We start from the raw sequence: 18569 nt of genomic DNA, 5'->3' as shown, positions 1-18569 counted from the left end.
CTTTAAAGGCTCATATCACTTCCGGTCGCACGCGCGGCCTCCTGGGAAATGAAGTCCGGAATCGCCTTCTCCTAGCACGCCAAGCAGCAGATTGCAACTCCACTTCTTCCGCGGGCGTTTTATCTCCCACCCCGGGCCCCAGAGACCAGCAACGCCCTCACGACCAGCCCTGTCCCTACTCCCCATCCTGTGGAAGAGGAAATGTTTAGGCCGACGCGAAGCCTCTCGTCAAGGGCTGGTTCTCAGCAAAGCCACAAGCAAACCAAGCAGGAGGCCTTGGTCAGCGGCTGGGAGAGCCCGGAGACGGGCGGGCCCAAGGAAAGCGGAGGCCCAAACAAGGCAACCCAGCTGTCCTTAGAGTAGGGAGAGAAAGCCGAGGACCAGCGGGTAGCAAGGCTGCCCCGGGCCCCCCTCCGCCATCTGCTTCCGGAACTTAAAATCGGTGTCCGGAAGCCAGGACGGTGTCCCCATGACAACCGACGTTGGAGTTTTCAGGTGCGCCTGCTTGATGATTAGTAGGTAAACAGTGCAGGAGTCGGAATTTTGGTTGTTATTGTTCTGGTTTTGAATTCTTGCGAAGGCAGCCCCACTTTAAAGTGGATTTGGAAAGGTGAGGGAAAGCGCCCTGGGGACAAAGGGGACGAACCGTGAAGCTCTCTTCTTTACCTCGCGAATCCCCGCTGCCCTGAACCGGAGGAGAAGCCCATCCTTCGCGTAGGGATGGCGGCGGGCGGTTCTGTATAACGGGCCCGCACAGCAGCCCTCTGGTGGCCTGCGAAGTAGTGGTTACGAGCACGGGCGTGGGTGACACACCTAATTGTGTATCCTGGATCCGGAGGATGGCTTGAACTCTGACCCTGTGCCCTTGATTTAGGATGAGGATAATTCTTTCCCACTTTGCGGAGTAGTTGCGTTAGAGGAAATTACCTTGATTGATAAGTTTATCGTGGTGCTGGCATGTACGTGACAACTGTCCATACTTGATGAGACCACATCCATCCGTGCACTCAGGTGCGACTTCTCCAGCAGGGCAGGTGAGCAAGGTTCCTTAACTTCTCAGAGCCTCTGTGTAAAATGGGGATCATATACATAATAACAGCGACTGCTCGAGATGGGTGTAGGATTAAATAAAGTAATAAATATGAAAAGAATTTGTAAATTGTAAAAAACTTTACAGATCTTAACTTAATCCAGATGGAGGGGTCACAGGACAGCCCCAGAGCAACTTCTGGGTCTCGTAATGTATGGAAGTACAGGCCCAGCTTCCCTTACCTGGTGCCCACTGTGTTGTTACCATAACCTTACACACAGTTTTGCAGGAGAGCTGTTTCCTCTCAGCTTTCCCTGCCTACACCACTTCCCACTTCTGTGCCAACATTTTTCCCTCCTACTTACACATCGGCCTGTCAGAAATGTAAGAGACAACTTCGTGCAATAGTTAAGAGCTCACAGACTCTGGACCTAGGCGGCCTGGATCTGAATCCCAGCGCTGCCACTTACTAGCAGTGTGACCTTGGACAAATTACTTCATTTCTCTGGACCGCAGTTGTCCCATCTATAAAATGGGGAGAGTAATAGCGAATCTTCTACCTTAATGCAGTTATTGTAAGATTTAAATAATATTAGTGCTTAGGCTAGTCCCTGGCACATTGTACGTGATACATGAAGGTTTGGTGCTGCACTAAGTATTAGCATTAGAGTTGGTATTATTGCATGACCAGATAGACAGACAGTCACTCTTTGTAGTAATCTGGATTCCTTCGGACTCAAAAGTGAGTAGAAAGAGCTCTGAGCTTAGGTTTCTAGCATGGAGAAAGATTTGAGGGTGAGGGTCCCTATGAGGAGTGACTAGTTGGGGATTTTTTTCCTTGCTGTTGGTGGGGGTTTTGTTCGGTGATGCATTACAAGCACCTAGAATGGTGCCTGGCCCATAATAGGTCCTCAGTAAATATTTATTGTATTAATGAGTTTTTAAATTTTTTTTCCTCAACAGGCTCTCATTTTAGAGCAGAAGAAACAGCTCTGATTCTGAGGAACTAGACGCTTCTCCCCCAGCACTGGGCAGAGTCAGGAGCTGTTTTCTGAGGAACTGTGGAATGTGCCCTTGGGGAACCAAAAGAGCAGGAAGAAGATGCTCCAGACCAGCAACTATAGCCTGGTGCTGTCCCTGCAGTTCCTGCTGCTGTCCTATGACCTGTTCGTCAATTCCTTCTCGGAGCTGCTCCGGGTGGCCCCTGTCATCCAGCTGGTGCTCTTCATGTGAGTGCAGTGCGTGGGCCTGGACAGCTACACCCAGGCAGTTTGAAGGCCTTGACAATCATGACTTTGCATTTTAAAGTTAGTAATATCAAACTATTAAGGGGGAAAAATTCACACTGTCCTGGGGTACATAGACAAGTCACAGGTCCTGCTTTTACGTACTTCTGACAAGGGTTCGGGATATGAGGAGCAGTTCACACTGAAAATGAGGGTCAGACTGCTAACCCTATTATTTTCTGCATCTGTGAGTAGAAATGCTATTTTACATTGCCATCAAAGAGGATTGCAAAATGGCAGGGTAAAAGGGTAATCATATTAATAATATACATGAATCTCGTAAGATTGAAGCTGTTGGCATTTGCCCTCAAAATAATTTATAGAGACTCCATGAGGCAAGTTCCAGACAGAAAACCATAGTCTGAGACATGGTCTTCCATCATTTCACGAGTATTCATTGGCCTGCCAGACAATGTGCCAGTTGCAGTGGTCAATCTGACAAGTTGCTGCTCTCCTGAGGTTTCCATTCTAGGGGAGGGAGATAATGAATACACTAAAAAAAAACACACACACACATTTCCAAATAGTAATACATGTCATAGAGTGGATATAAAGTACCTGGGGTGGGGGGGAGGGCTACTTTAGGTAGTGAGGCTAAAGAAAAGTCTTTCTGAAGAGAGGGAACTGAGACTTGAATGGCGCCAAGGCACCAGCCGCACAAAGGTCAGAGGAAGTGCATTGCTGTTCTGCTATATGAAAAGGCCTGATAGGACCAGGTTATGCGACAGACAAGGCTGGCATTTTCTGGACGTAGGGAAGAAAGTAGCTTCTCCTCACAAGGGCGCGGGAGGTTTGTTAAGAGTGCCAGAGCCGGAGAGCCTTGTGTGGGCTAACGCTCAACTGACGGGGCCAGCGAGCAGCTTTAGCTCCATGTCATGGGGCCCAAAGCGCCTGCTCCCTCCGTGAGGGGTTTCAGAGGACAATATCACAGGGAAGGACAGACCACGTGGTGTCCCTTGGGACCGAGGGCCAGCTCTTGGGTCCTCACAGGCCTCCATTTGGCTGTCCTTTGTTTTACATGTCTGCAGCATCCAGGATATTGCGATCCTCTTCAACATCATCATCATTTTCCTCATGTTCTTCAACACGTTCGTCTTCCAGGCTGGCCTGGTCAACCTCCTCTTCCATAAGTTCAAAGGGACCATCGTCCTGACAGCTGTGTACTTCGCCCTCAGCATCTCCCTTCATGTCTGGGTCATGGTAAGAGTGGAACTGTGAATCTCTGAATCTCTGAAGGACTAGGAACATCATTTTTCTGGGAACCCAGCATTATTCTTGTACATCTCACAGAATCCTTGCTTAAAATTAAAAAAAGTGAAATGGGTGTGGTCTGGCCTGGAGCTAAGCATGTGAGTGTCCTAAGGCACTGTTGCCCCACCTTATGTGTTGAAGAACAACCTTATCCAAGCGTCAAGGGATACTTCTGGGACATTCAGTCCACCTTTGCCCCAAACAGATCTACCAGGGCTAAAACGGCAAGTTGAATCTGCTTCCTCGTTAGTTGTTTGGGCGGGTGAGGATAGAGGGTATTTACAGGCCTCAGTGCCCGAGGGAAATAGCCGGGCGAGAGTGCTGCGTGCCTCCCTGTGCCCCATGCCCTCTGCTGCAGCCCGTCGCGGACACTGGCAGGCCCGCCCTCCAGGAGGCCTCCCTCTGGTACCGAGGGAGGCCTCATGCCAGACCCAGTTTTCATGGTTTCACATTTCTTCTGCCTCACAAATTCTTCCATCTCTTTGGGTATCTCCTGTGTTTCTCAAGTACTCATTTCAATGGAACACATTAAAACCTCAGGGCTCTCTAGTCATTTCTGCACTAAAGCCACCTTCTCAGACTGCACCTTCCATCAGGCTGTCCTTGTGATTCCCTGGAGAAAAGGAGAGCTCTCAGGAAACAAGCAGCGCAGGGCCGCAGTCACTAGCTGCTTTCCGAAGGAAGATCGTCTCAGCTCTGGTTCCTGGAGCCAAAATAGGTCCTGGCTTTGTTCTGTAAAGCTGATTAAACCCTGAGTGCACTGAGCCTTTATCTGGCAGGAACTGAGCCCGAGATTTTCAAAGCAAGACAGAGACCACGAGGAACGGAGGTCATGCGTATCATTTCTCCTTGGCCAAGGCTATGGAGTGAAAGATATAAATAGCTTAGTTCAGACTTCCTCCCTTAGAGTTAAAGAGGATATCCGCTTTACCACATTAAAGGGAGTTTGAGGCATCTTTGAGAAACAGAACTTGGGGGGTATGGAAAGAAAGGTGAGATTAGCCTGATTTTAAGTTAAGTGGCGTCTCTGCAGCTAACCCAGTCGCAGATGTTAGGGCCTTACCTGGCCATTAACCTTTCCCTGTCTCTTCATGTCTCCTTCAGAACCTACGCTGGAAAGACTCTAACCGCTTTGTCTGGACAGATGGACTTCAAACGCTGTTTGTATTCCAGAGGCTAGGTAAGGACCGGAGCAATCTCAGGCCTCACTGTGGTCCCCCCGTGGCCCCGGTGGTGAGGGCCTTGGTCCTGGCTTGCCAGCCCATCACAGCTGCGAGGATGGGCGGGACGGCCACACCAAGAACGGGAGAGATGACTGCCCTCTGCCTTGCCGGGGGCCACTGGGGAATCATGAGGTAGGACCCCTGGGCCTTCCTCGGTTATGTTCTAACTTACACACACACTCAGGAACATCCCTGAGGCTTCTTTCTGCTTATCACCCACAGCGGCAGTGCTGTACTATTACTTCTACAAACGGACAGCTGTGAGGCTGGGCGACCCTCGCTTCTACCAGGACTCTGTATGGCTGCGCAAGGAGTTCATGCAAGTCCGAAGGTGACCTGTCACACTGGTGCACACCCTTCCTTCCTTCCTCACAGAAGCCATGTCTGTGCTTCTGCAAGGGGGTAGTTGGCCCTGTGCTCCAGGAAGAGCTTGGCTTTCCTAGGACAGGCGCCGGCCATTTGTGTTCAGCAGCCAAGAAGGACGATCCTCCTCTTGCAAATGCCAAGTGTTCCCTGATACAGACTCCGGGACATACATAATGTCTCAGTTCTGCCCCCTTTCCTTTCTAACCCTGCTTCCTCATAGGGCTCTGTGGCTTTATCTCTGGGGAACTGCCCACTAAGCCTGGCACAGGAGCTCGCAGCACCTGCACTCCGCACACACCCCAAGGACCAGATGATCCAAAGGGGGACGTTTCTGTGCTCCTGGCTGACCACACCGTGGACACTGAGGCTTTTATACCCAAGGCACTTTTCTTTTTACATTTTATAAATAGGAAATAAATTGAATTTTTTCCAAAAACATTGGAGTCTGTCTGTCTAGATCTCTTTGTGGTTAAGAGGCATGCCAAGTCCTCGCCCTGACCCAGTGGGCAGATTCAGCCACAGAGCAAATACAGATAAAATTTATTGAGTCCCATTACACATTCAAGATATTTTTGCAGAAATTCAGGGTGTAACCTGACACCCCATCCTTGCCCCTGGAGCTACAGACTCCTGTGCTTTATTCAGACTCCATTCCCGTCAGAGCCCTGAACTGCGCTCAGAAGACGAAGAATGTTCCTTAGCCTGTTTCAGCAAATGACATTTTTAAAATATGCATGCCCATAGCATCAGTTTTCTATTGCCAGAATAACATGTGACAAACCACCAGCAGATCTTAGTGGCATGTAAAACAAACATGTGGCTCTTGAGTCGCGGTTTGGAGTATCTGACTAGGTCTGGATGATCTCTGCTGGGCTTGCTCATGTGTCTGTGGTCAGGTGTGGGTCAGCCAGGCAGCTTGTGATGATCTTGGGACCCTTGGCTCTTGGCTAACCTAGGCTGGCCTCACCTGGGATGACTGGGTTGTTCAGCTCAGGTTCACATGACCCATCCATGACTAGGCTGGGTCTGTTCATGGGACAGTGGCAGGAAAACTGGAGAACAAGCCCCAGTGTGCAGTTCCATTTCAAGCCTCTGCTTGTATTGTGTCTCTTAGACTCCTGTTGGTCAAAGCAGGTCATGCGCCTGTGCCCAGAGTTCGAGTGGGAAAGCAAAGCCTGAAAAATTTTCCTGGCCAAAGGCACAGATTCAGGAAGAGCCATTCATTGTCAGGCCATCTCACCAGAAAGTTGCTCTATGAAACTTGTTAGTTATAGGAACTTTAGCTCAAGGCTTGGCAAACATTTTCTGTGAAGGGCAGCATAGTAAATATTTCAGATTTTGAGGGTCATATGGTCTTTGGCAACTACTCGACATTATAGCATGAAAGCAGCCATAAAGGATACGTAGATGAATGAACACAGCTGTGTTCCAAAAGAACTATTTTAGGACACTGAAATTTGCATTTCATATTTTCACGTGTCATAAAATAATTTTTTTCAATGATGTAAAAAGAGCATTCTATTCTTAGCTCAAGGACACAAAGCTAAACTAACTCCAGCTCAGGTACCAAACAGGTTAGATTTGCCCCAGGCTGTGGTATGCTGACCCCTGATTTGAAAGCCTAGAATAAAGTTCTGGGGAAAGAGAGACTATAGGTAATAATCTGCTGTGCTGCCAAGATTTTAACATTTTAAAGGAAAAATGTTCAAATAAAATGTCTAAGATCCATATCCTATAATCAGAACAAGTCATCTAAAAAGTCCTAACAAAGCTACCATCTACCTACTATCCCTTCATCTGCTAAAAAAAGAAAAGACATCAATAGCTCAATTTTGAATATTTTCATAAAGGCTCTTGCAGGAATATTGCAATTCCCTTTGCTCATTAATATCCCTGAAAGGCAATTTTCTGTGCCTCCAAATAAATCAGGGCTAGATTGTTCTCTGCTGTTTTGCAGCTGGTGAGTACAGCTGAATACCTGTCTCCATGATATTTTGGGCACTTTGTGGCCCTATGAGTCTCTGAGATATCTGCATGTATATATGTTTATTTTCCTTAATACGTCCACCTTGTACAAAATTCAAGTTGTAAAAAGATTTACGCAGCTGATTTTCCCGCTGCAGTATCTCTGCCTCTGAGTTTCTTCTCCTTCCTTCCTTGACAACCCACACTTACTTATAGAGTTCTTAGAGACTAAGTAGTATTTCAGAAACATTTTTACGAAAAAGATTGCCATCATTCTACCCCAGTCATTTATTTCATATCCTTGAATACAGTCAGCCCTCCATATTCACTGGTTCCCCAGCCACAGGTTCAACAACTGCAGGGGAAAAAAGACACATTGTTGCTGATGTGTACTCTGGTTAGGCCTACCGTCCTTGTCTGTACTGAACGTGTACAGACTTTTTTTACTTCATTATTCCCTAAACAATACAGTATATCCACTATTTACATAGCAGTTACATTGTATTAGGTATTATAGTAAGTAATCTAGAAATGATACAAAGTACAGTCAAACCTTTGTTCTTGAAAGCCTTAGTTCTGGAACAATTCAGTTCTTGATGACCAAGTTGTCACAGAAAGGTAGGTCTTGGTGGTCAAACAAAACTTTGGGTCTCAATTCTCTACCCAGCAACCCTTTCATGTTGTTACCTGTATTAACAGTCATGTGTCCCTCAGGCAGCAGAGGAGATTCTGTTTTTGAACAAATTGCTCTCTAACAGTTTTCGAGAATGAATTGAGTTCAAGAACCGAGGTTCCACTGTACATGGGAGCATGTGCATAGGTTATATGCATATACAATGCTATGCCATTGCCATTTTTTATAAGGGACTTGAGCACCCTTGGAATTTGGTATCTGCAGGAACCCTAAAACCAATCCTCAACAGATACCAAGGGACAACTGTATGTATATATATTTTACACAGAGTTGTAATTATGGGGAATATGCCATAAAATAGTTTGGGTTGTTTTTCACTTAGCAGTAGGAATATGCTTTTAAGATAGGATGTAAATTGATTTATTGGGAACAGTCAGCTTTCAAAGCTCAGAGAAAGAAAGTAAACACTTTGAGAGATTAGAGACTTTTAGTAGGATGGAGTTGCTTCTGGTTGATCAGTGCTCTAGTCAGGAACTAGACAACAAACAGATAAAATATAAATACTAACTTTTAAAAAGGCCCCCAAGGATTGCTGAAGTAAAGCAGATTGGATGGTCTAAAATTCTAAAGTAGGGAGAATCATATAGCAAGATGAACTGACAATTTGTAACAGGTTTTACCCGGGGAGGGGGGACTGGCTGATTCTGGGCTTGAACAAGAAGAGGCTAAGACTCCAAGCATTGCCCAGACAGAGGGTTGCAGCTGGGAAACAGAAGTCAGCTGAGCTTAAAGATCTCATAGTGATGGAGGGACAAAGTTGGGAACCAGAGAAGACTTAAACATATTACACAACTGCTCCTCAAGTTGTTTACCAAAATCCAAAGCTGTGTAGGGACAGAGGCTATAAAAAGCTCAGCCTCAAAACTCTGAAAAGCAGAACAGAACTTTTGGCAGGGGGTGGGCACTGGTGAGCACACAGGGCTTTCAGCTGAAAGCTCAGGAGGGCTCTTAACTAGGGACAAGATAAAACAGATTTAAACAGGTTGACAGAGGCTTATCAAAATCACAAGTGCAGCTTCAAAACATATAGTCCCCAAAAGAGTGGATTAAGGGGATCATCCCCCATTCTGTCTACTTAGCAGAAGAAAGAATGGAGAAAAAATTTAAAGACACTATAATTTTTTTTACAATTTCTGGATCTAATAAAAATCACTAGCAAGTCAAAAGATAGGACCATGTTATTTAAAACCAGAATAAAAGTAGAAACTAGAAACAGGTAATCCAAATATTGGAGAATGCCGACAAGGAGTGGAACTATGATTGATATGCTCAAGAAATGGCGGGAGATACGGAGGAAATAGATAAGTGAACGTACGGACTTCTAATAATAGCTGAGTAAGATCCTGTGGGAATGAGCCTTTCACAAATAAAAACTGTAAAATCTGTACATAACTTAAAAAAACAGACTCTTGAAGTCACTGGGGAATTAAGGGAAGAAAGTTTGATGGGAAGTCCACACTCACAAGAGAATTATGCAGAGAAACTTCCTTATTTTTGCTGCTTGTAGCTTGGTAGCAGGCAAAGTGGTATGCAGAGTATGCTGGTGGAAAATCACAGCACCAGAGCACTGAGTCAGGACAACTACAGCCACCAGCAAGAAAGATGGGAATCTGGGAAGGCAAAGAACCACAGAGAAAGGGAATCCCCAAATTCTGTCTGTGTATATCCCTGCCCAAGCTCTGGACCACACATGTGCAATTCAGACTCAAGCAGCTCAGCTAAAGACAAGATCTAAACTGAGATTGTTGCTGCCGCCCAGTAACTGTGGTTTGCAGTATGTATCCAACCAAGCTAATTACCTGATAAAATAAAAACTATCACTCTTTGGAGACAATAGAAACCAGAGTCTCCACATTCAAAACTGACACTAACACTGAGATGGTCCAGATATTGGAATTAACAAACAGGATATTAAAGCAACAGTGAAAATATGTTCTCAGTGAATAAAAAAATAGGCAACCTGAGTAAAGAAATGATTTTTGAAAAACAGAAACCCCAGAAATAAAAATTACAGTAACTGAAGATTTTTAAATGGATGGATTTAACTGCAAAAGAGGAGATAACAGAATGAGTCAATGAACTAGAAGACAGACCAACAGAAATTTCCCAAGCTGAAGAACGGGAAAAAAGATTAAAGAAATAAAAAAGCCTTGCCACTAGTTAATAATATCAAACAGTCTAACATACAGGTAACTGGAGTCCTAGAATGCAAAGAGAAGGAATGGAGCACAAAAAAATTTTTTTAAATAGCCAAAATTTCCTAAATTTGAAGAAAGATGGAAATTTACAGATTTAAGATACTCCAAAAACCTGTCTTGATTAAAGAAAAAGGCCACACCTAGGCATGTCACAATCAAATTATTAAAAGCTAAAGATGAATAGTAAATCTTGAAAGCAGCAAGAGAAAAACAACACACCACATAACAGAGGGACAAAACAAACAGCTGACTTCTCTCTACAAACCAGAGGCCAGAAGGGAGTGTAATATCTCTAAAGTGCTGAAAGAAAAAAGTAAACTCAGAATTCTGTGTTCACCAAAAAATATACTTCAAGGATGAAGTTGAAATAAAGACATTTTCAGATGAAAGAAAACTATCAGATGCCAACAATCCAGCACTCTTAAGAAATGCTAAAGGAGTTCTTCCACTGAAAGGGAAATGATAATAGATGGAAACATCATATTTTGCCATGTATAATGCACACCCATGTTTTTGGCCCACACTTTCAGGAAAAACAAATCTTTTCTTTTAATTTTTATTTATTTTTTAATTTTTAAATTCAGTTATTCATTTATTTATATTTAGAAACAAAACTAATTATCATATTCCAGGGCATTATTTTGCATATGGATATCATTATTGCTTTCTAGAGTTACACTTTTAATGCATAAGCATAAATAAAAGAATTAAAAACATCTATGTAGATACTGAATTAGTACTACCCATGTATAATGTGCACCCTTATTTTTCCCTAAAAAATTTGGGCAAAAAGAATTCATCATACACTGCAAAATACAGTAGATCCTCTGAAATGAATGGAGCACATCAGAAATAGTGTCTGTATTTATATAATGACTATTTTTAATTTTTTCCTATTAATTTCTTTATACATATAATGTAGAATGTAAATTTTTTTCAAGTTCACAGAGTATTGGCCAATATATACCATATGCTAGGCTACTAAAACAATTTTCAATAAATTTAAAAGAATTTAATTAAAAATGATAAAGAGTGTGTTCTTTGACAACAGAACTGGGTTAGAAATAAGTAACAATAAGATAGCTAGGTGGTTCAGTCTAGGTCCCACCAGGAGATAGAAACCACACAGTAATTTAAACATGACAAGTTTAATATAAAGAATCATTAAGATAATTATAAGAGGAACTATAAAATGTAAAGAGAACTCTAAAAGTGTACCTCAAGGCTGACTTGACCGTACATGAGGAAGGACAAACTTGGCAGGGTCCCCCACCCTCAAGGCTGGGGTTCAGACCTCACTGCAGCGGACTACGTGGTGGACAAGCTCACCAGTTTTCCCAGGCCAGACAGTTACCAGGCAAGAAATAACCGTCCAAAATGCAGGCAGATTGAGGCTGGTGGGTTGGTGTGCAGGGAGCACAGAGATATCACTTGCAGGCAGCAGGTCCAGAGCACACTCTGCACTTTGGATCCCAGTAAACCCACCTCTGCATAGGTGAGCCAAGGCTGGGGGGCAAGTGCACCAAAAGAGTTGGAGCTCTGTGTGCATGAGGACTGGAATGTGTGTCCACACAGGGCATGGAGGACCCTGGAAATGGACCCTCTGGGGAGAGTAGCCAAGGTTGATGAGCTGAGGGAGGGAGCTGGGGCACTGCTGTGGGTACATGGTGTCCATGCCTGGAGGACTTTGGGACAAACTCTCCACGGCATAAGAAAACAAGGCGGAGGGGGCAGGTACAGATTTAGGGAGTTATGTTGCCACAGGTGCCAGGCCGGAAGTATGCAGTATCCTTGACTGGAGGACCCACAGCAAAGCGATTGCTGGGCCTCGACTAGTAATGCGAGGCTCCCGGGGGAGAGCCTGTTTTCCGTGCGCAGCCGGAGCAGAGCGCCACCTCGTGTCCTCATGCACTTGCACTGCAGATAGATCACGGTGCAGCGGCAAGGAAAAGCAAACCAGAGGTCACTGGAGCCAGGAAGACAAGCCCTTTCCTCCGGGCTTCAACGTCCCTCCAGTGCCCTCTACTGACAAAGCTTGCCATCAAGTTCACTGTAAGGGACAGATGCCTAAGAGCCCCGTTCATTATGGCAAAACAAGTACTGAAGGGCAATGTGGAGCTAAAAGCCAAAAAATAGATAGCAAAGTCCATCTTCTTGCCTGCTCAGCTTCCATATGCACCGTTCTACACATATTTGAACTTCCCTAGTAGTTATATTCCTACTAACAAGATATATCGATCCTTCTTAAAAGCGACATTCTCACCCTTACCCCAAATGAGAAGACACACGCAAATTACTCTCTCCGGGTTCAGGGGACTACTTCTGCTCCTTCCTCCTCCCCCCGCGAAGTACTCTAACAATTACTGCCTCATCTCCACCGCAGCTAGGAGTACACAGCACTGCCCTTAGAGGTTAGTCACTCTACTCAAATTAACCTGGTTTGTGTGTGCCACCTGATCCCTGTCCTATCCTGACTGACAACGGGCCAACAGCAGAGTCAGCGCAAGTCCACCTAAAACGCCCTTGCCTGGCAGGAACGCATTTTAATGCTCGAAATCGTATACAGGCTTCAAAATCCAGTTTACAGATCATTTCCTGGAAAATTCTCTCAGTTCCTGCCGCGAGTACTTTTTCCTCTGAATTGCCTCTGCACGATTTTTAGGGGTCAGGTGTTAATCACGTTTATCTTCACGTCTTTTGATTTGCGCTCCTTGGAAGAACCCTCTGGTTCTGATTCATTTTGATTCATTCTGACTTCTAATTAGCTGGTACATAATTCGACGCACAAAAACCCCTAACCCCCCTAAAAGACTGTCTGCTAGACAAGGCCCCTAACCCATCCCGCATTTGCTGAGCACCGTCCCGCACACCGGTTCTCATTTGCAGGCCGTTGTCAGAAAAGAGAATCGTAGGGGCTAAGGTCTACGTCCCAATCCTGCGGTCACTGTCACAACTGGCCACTTCCACCAATGCACTGTAACCCGGGCGGGGGAAGGGAGCCCAAGAGCTACCCCTGCCCCGGGTTCCAGCGGACGATTCCGCGGACGACCACGGTTCTCTCCAAGTCTCTGTGAAGGCCGTTGGCTGTCCGCGTCTCTGCGCACGCGTGCCGACGGCCCTGAGACCTCCCGGGTCACATTCACCATAGAGTGCCGCGGGCGGGCAGAGGGGCCAGGAGCCAGGGCCGCTCAGTCCCCCGCTTCCGGCAGCACCTCACTGCTCCGGGAGCTGCAGCACCGTGTACGCAGTTTCCATGGGGACTGAAGATGGCGCCGCGAGGTGAGATTCTGGAGGTGTGTGAGTCGCTTCCTGATCCCTTCAGTCCCCCTTCTCCCTGCTCTCCCAGAGCTCGACCTAAACCCTTGATTCTCGGGTGTTAGTGACATCGCTCCTCGCTTGCCCAAAGAGGGGAGGCGGGGGACGGTTCGCAGCCTCACCCACTCCGAGTGCCTAGAGGTCTCGAGGTGAGGATGTTTCAAATACCCCCAAATCCTTGGCTGGGCCTGTTCTAGGCCTTCTCAGTGACGAATTTGCTTGCTGTGGGAGCTTGAAGAAGCCAGAGGGGAAATCTCTGCGCCCCGATTTCCCCTCCCAAATACTGACGTGGTTAGATCTTAGGGGGACTTTTCTCCCCCGATGCCGAAAGGGTCGAGTTTGACCGTGATTTCAGGGGAAGATCGGGATTGAATGAAGCCCCCTGCACATCCTATACTCACAACACCCCCCCCCGCCCCCATTATCAGCAACCACAAGTGCCCCGAACGGCCCTTCCTCTTGGCTGCGACCACCTCGGGTTTTCTCCAAGTTAGACACGGACCGTGCAAAGAGGTTGAGCTGCCCTCCGGCACATCCCTCTTCTCTGTGCTCCTCTTTTCAGGGAAGCGGTTGTCCTCCACCCCCCTGGAAATTCTGTTCTTTCTGAACGGGTGGTATTATGCTACCTATTTCCTGCTGGAACTTTTCATATTTCTGTATAAAGGTAAGGCACCCTTGCCCCCAGATCCCTTCCTCACTTCAGCCCATTTCCCTCCTGCAACTCCTCTTCACTGCAAGGTGGTGAGAGGCTTCCTTGAGAATGTTTCATTAGAAACCTCTCAGCAAGAATTTCTTGAGTTTGGGAGTGTGGACTTCTCCCTTCTGACTACCTCCCACCCGCACCCCGTCATCACTGTGAACTCCGCTATAAGCCCCATTGGTGACCCTCAGAGCTGTTCAGCCGCCTGTGAACCTCTGTACATCTGATTATGTTGGACAGTGGAGTCCCCACAGACTTTTGGAGTTGGGAGTAAAACCCCAGAGTAATGAGCCTGCCCTTAGCCGCCATAGTCGCATCATGAGTTAACTTACTCTGCAGCAGGTTAACAGATCCTGCCCACATCTCACTAACCAATTCGTGGAATGCTGATAAGACTCCTGTCCTCTTTATTCCCAAGTGTGTGAGCGTTCTTGTGGGTGCTGTCATATGTTGTTTGCAAACTCTGGCTTTTGTATTGGCAGGTCTCCTGCTACCATATCCAACAGCCAATCTAGTACTCGATGTGGTGATGCTCCTCCTTTACCTTGGAATTGAAGTGATTCGACTGTTTTTTGGTGGGTGTTGTCCAGAGAATATTTCCATTCCTTATGAGATGAGCTGGTATCTGTAACTTGATTAACAAGAAAAAGTATATAACCTAGGCTCACAATGAGAGATTGGATCCAGTGGCATATCCCATTACTCCCTTTCTGAGGTTTCAAACTACTTTATATTTTGGGTCAAGATTTACCAGCCTGTTGCTCTGTGGGCTAGATGAGGGCAGTAGCATGAGATTATTAGATAATTCCTTCCCAGTTACCCAACTACTATAAAAGTGCCTGGTTCCTCTCACTGGTCTGCTTGGCAGAATAGGTTCAGATGGAACTCCGTGCCCAGAACAGTATGTGCCTGCACAGATCAGCACTAAGTTCCCTTCCACTTCTCTGAACAGGGCTTTCTTTAGGACAAGCTTTATATCCCCAGAAATAGAGCACATTTCTTATGAGTTAGAATATCTTATCTCTGAAAACTGTTAAAACACAAACGGAGGAAAAAAACTTGCAAGACATATAACAAAGGATAAAGCAGGTTCACATAAATCACTAAGGAAAAGACAACCTAATTCTAAAAATTGGGAAAGGACACTAATAGGCAATTCACGTAAGAATAATTACAGAGAACCAATAAACATAACAAAATGCCCATACTCACTAATAAAAAGTAAGTTGAAACGACAAGAGAACATTTTTCATCCATCAGATTAAAAAGATTCCCAGTACCCAGTAAGAGAATAGGCATGAGGAACAGGTCTCTATAGTCCCACACATTCTCAATTTCTTTGGGGATATAAATTAATACATCCTTTTTTTTTTTTTAATCCTCATCCAAGGATATGTTTATTGATTTTAGTGAGAGGGGAAGGGAGGGAAACATCAATGTGAGAAACATCAATTGGTTGCCTATGGTATATGCTCTGACTGAACCCACAACCTTGGCATGTGTACTGACCAAGAATTGAATCTGCGACCTTTGAGTTTATGGGATGATGCTCCAACCAACTGAGCCACACTGGCCAGGGCAGTACATCCTTTTTGCTAATAGTTTTTCTGTGTAAAATTATTTTTAGACCTAAAAATTTTACTTCTAAAACTGATTAGGAAAAAACTCTTCCACAGGTATGCAAAGATATCTATGTGAGAATGTTTGTTGCCACATATTTTGTAACATCAGAACCAGAGACAACCTAAACACATATGAGTACAGGATTAATTAAATAAATTACGGTATTAGTTCAGTGAAGTCATTCATAGCGATTAAAAAAGAATAAGGCAGTTGTGTGTGGAGAGATGTCTAACTTATATTAAATAGGAAAAAAGAAGTTGCAAGACAGTATTAGAGTATGGTACAGTCTTTATAGTAAATAGTGATATGTGAGTACATACACATAAAAAAATCTGAAACAGTATACATCTAATAATAGCTGTCTCCAGGGAGTGAGCATGGGTCTTTTAGTTTCTATAGTCTCTAAAATCATTTTCTATTTATTAGTTGACTTTTCAATGATTATGTTATTCTTATAATTGAAAAAAAATCCCCCCCCCCGCAAAGCAAGCCCAGCATCCCTTGAATAGGAGCCAGACGAAGAAGGACATTTGGAGTGAATGGCTCCATCCCTAAACTCCTCCAAAGCCTTTCCTCTGAGGCCAGGGAAAGCTGGCCACTTGGAGGCGACTCCGTGGGCTGTGTCTTACAGGTACAAAGGGAAACCTCTGCCAACGAAAGATGCCACTTGCTATTAGTGTGGCCTTGACCTTCCCATCTGCTGTGATGGCCTCCTATTACATGCTGCTGCAGACCTATGTGCTCCGCCTGGAAGCCATCATGAACGGCATCTTGCTCTTCTTCTGTGGATCAGAGCTGCTGCTTGAGGTGTTAACCCTGGCCGCTTTCTCCAGGTACTGCTGTTGAGGGACCATTTTCGGTCACCTGAGGGTTGGGTTCCCACCCCTTGCGAGGGAGGGATTCATTGTTCTTTTGCAGCCTGTGGGATCTAGTGGACTTTTTAAAGGGGAAAGGGTGTCTTTGGAACTGCCTTCCCCATTTAGGATAGACAGTTACCTACTTAGGGAAGACACTCTCCTTGTTCTTTGGGGCCAGGAGGCTTGGAATATAGAACAGTTCAGGCCAGCTGCCCTTGTTTACTGGTCTTTTAACATTTTCTTCCTCCCTTCCCTCCCTTCCTCCCTTCCTCCCTTCCTCCCTTCCTTCCTTCCTTTCTTCCTTCCTCCCTCCCTCCCCCCTCCCTCCCTCCTTCCCTCCCTCCTTCCCTCCCTCCCTCCCTCCTTCCATCAGTATGGACAGGATTTAAAGTACAAAAATTGCAGCAAGCAGCCCGCAGAGGCTGAGCCCACACAGACTTCTAGTACTTCAGCCACACCGGTGAGAAATGGTGGGTCAAATGGTCTCGGGGAAAGTTGCAGCTTTTCCTCAGCATATATTTGGGCAACAAACCGAGCATAAGGCCACTGGGCACCATCTTCTAAACAGGACCATCAGCCTAAGAGACTCTTCTACATGCCAGTATAGGGAAGGGCACGGCTGTCCCCCTCCTGGCCATTCTCACAACCAGTTCCCTGCTGACCTCAAGTTCTCCTCTTTGATCATCATGGCCGGAGCATCATGTGTGGACCATGTAGGCTCCTTGGGCTTCCGGCAGGATCTGAGCCACACTCCCTGCACCCTGTATGTGCTGTGCCACACCTGTCGCGCATGAGCATGGAGAGCCATGGGGTGGTGTGCTCCAAGAGACGCAAAAACCTCTTATGCTTATTCTTCAGAGACTGAGCTCCAGAACTTTTTTACTAGCTGATAGTGTTATTTTTCTATTCTCATCATGAAACAAATGCTATTTTATAATAAATATGTATTTTCTGTTGTGCAGCTTTTTCCTTATGGCGCCTGTCCCTAGACATTCATCCACTCTGAGAGAAGGGAGGCTATCCCAGCAGTTTTTCAGGCTGTGCTTAGTGATCCAGTGTGAACCCAGAGCCATGAAGCGGATGTGCCACTGATTTTCTTCCCGCAGTTCCAGCCTGAATTAGTTCCTAAAGACACTGCCAGCTTTTTATCTTCTTCAGGTCTGTCGTCCTACAGACAACTGCTTACATTGTTCGCCTCTGCCATAGATTCCTCTTACAGATAATTGTCACCTCCTTTCCAGGGTGAGGCACGAGTAATTGGAAGAAGTAAATTCTAAACTTACTAATATTTTTTGGTCACTTATTTTAAAATTTTGAATTAACGTGAAAGCAACACATACTTTTCTGCTTTTTTAAGCCAGAGAAATGTCGCCTAAGATGAGTATATCATTCCCTTCTCCATTTGGATTCTCCATAATCATCTTTAAAACTTTCTCAGCTTGCTTGGTAGTGGCCAATTTTTTATTTTTTTGCCCCAAGAAGCCACCAGGAGCCATGACAGAATCCACTGCTTTAGAAAACCTTTTTTTCAAGTGTCCTTCTGTGAGGTGAATCCTAGAATATCTGTATTTACTCAAAGTAAAAAGTAATTAGCCTTTAAGCATTCCATGCTGATTTTTAACTCTGCTTATTTCTTGTGACCAGATTCAGTCTTATCCTAAGGTCTCCACTGTCCAATTCCCTGATGCTTTTTCTTGTTTTCTATCCTTTCTGTGCCCTTGCCTCCTATCTGCCTCTAGGGTCTATCCAAAAGCCATAGTAGACAGGTCTAATCAACCATGAAACTATCAAACAATCCAGTAGGAACATTCCTGATGTTTCAGTCACAAACCCCACTACTACCTTGATTTTCTGTTGCTTCTTGCACTGCTTCTTTCTATAGCCCTGTTTTGAAGAAATTGCTGACATTAAGCTGGAGAGGCACCCATTCTCCATGGCCTCCCTGTTCATTTAGAGGGTCAGTGGTTAGGGTCACCCTCCCAGCAACACAGACAAATGAATGGGAGGCTCAGGTAGAAGTTTAGAGGTGGCTTATAATTCAAAAGGACTTTAGAAATCAAT

At 45.4% G+C, this 18569-nt stretch overlaps 2 protein-coding genes across 2 annotated transcripts; both read left to right on the top strand.

Annotated features, from left to right (window-relative positions):
• Positions 1-83: 83 nt before the first annotated feature.
• On the top strand, positions 84-5533 carry TMEM138 (transmembrane protein 138). Its single transcript, XM_054563798.1, has 5 exons — positions 84-1034; positions 1994-2259; positions 3345-3516; positions 4672-4747; positions 5013-5533. Exons 2-5 carry the CDS (start codon positions 2132-2134, stop codon positions 5123-5125), a joined length of 489 nt encoding a protein of 162 aa, XP_054419773.1. The 5' UTR covers positions 84-1034; positions 1994-2131; the 3' UTR covers positions 5126-5533.
• Positions 5534-13237: 7704 nt separating this feature from the next.
• On the top strand, positions 13238-17388 carry TMEM216 (transmembrane protein 216). The gene is made up of 5 exons (XM_054563736.1): positions 13238-13292; positions 13891-13992; positions 14511-14603; positions 16283-16484; positions 16882-17388. The coding sequence occupies exons 1-5, from the start codon at positions 13280-13282 to the stop codon at positions 16895-16897; spliced, it is 426 nt and encodes a 141-aa protein (XP_054419711.1). The 5' UTR covers positions 13238-13279; the 3' UTR covers positions 16898-17388.
• The last annotated feature ends 1181 nt before the right edge of the window (positions 17389-18569 follow it).

Source organism: Pteronotus mesoamericanus, unplaced genomic scaffold (genome assembly GCF_021234165.1).
Source record: "Pteronotus mesoamericanus isolate MK-2021 breed Mesoamerican mustached bat unplaced genomic scaffold, CSHL_Meso_final scaffold_83, whole genome shotgun sequence".
Lineage (NCBI taxonomy): Eukaryota > Metazoa > Chordata > Mammalia > Chiroptera > Mormoopidae > Pteronotus > Pteronotus mesoamericanus.
This window is presented reverse-complemented; position numbering and strand designations above follow the sequence as displayed.

Excerpts from the sequence above, each read along its gene's own strand:
- TMEM138 (XM_054563798.1), top strand. The coding sequence starts at position 2,132 with ATGCTCCAGACCAGCAACTATAGCCTGGTGCTGTCCCTGCAGTTCCTG. Across the intron at positions 2,260-3,344 it reads ATCCAGCTGGTGCTCTTCAT|CATCCAGGATATTGCGATCC; the intron begins GTGAGTGCAGTG and ends ACATGTCTGCAG. Across the intron at positions 4,748-5,012 it reads GTTTGTATTCCAGAGGCTAG|CGGCAGTGCTGTACTATTAC; the intron begins GTAAGGACCGGA and ends TATCACCCACAG.
- TMEM216 (XM_054563736.1), top strand. Across the intron at positions 13,993-14,510 it reads TTTCATATTTCTGTATAAAG|GTCTCCTGCTACCATATCCA; the intron begins GTAAGGCACCCT and ends TTGTATTGGCAG. Across the intron at positions 14,604-16,282 it reads AGTGATTCGACTGTTTTTTG|GTACAAAGGGAAACCTCTGC; the intron begins GTGGGTGTTGTC and ends TGTGTCTTACAG.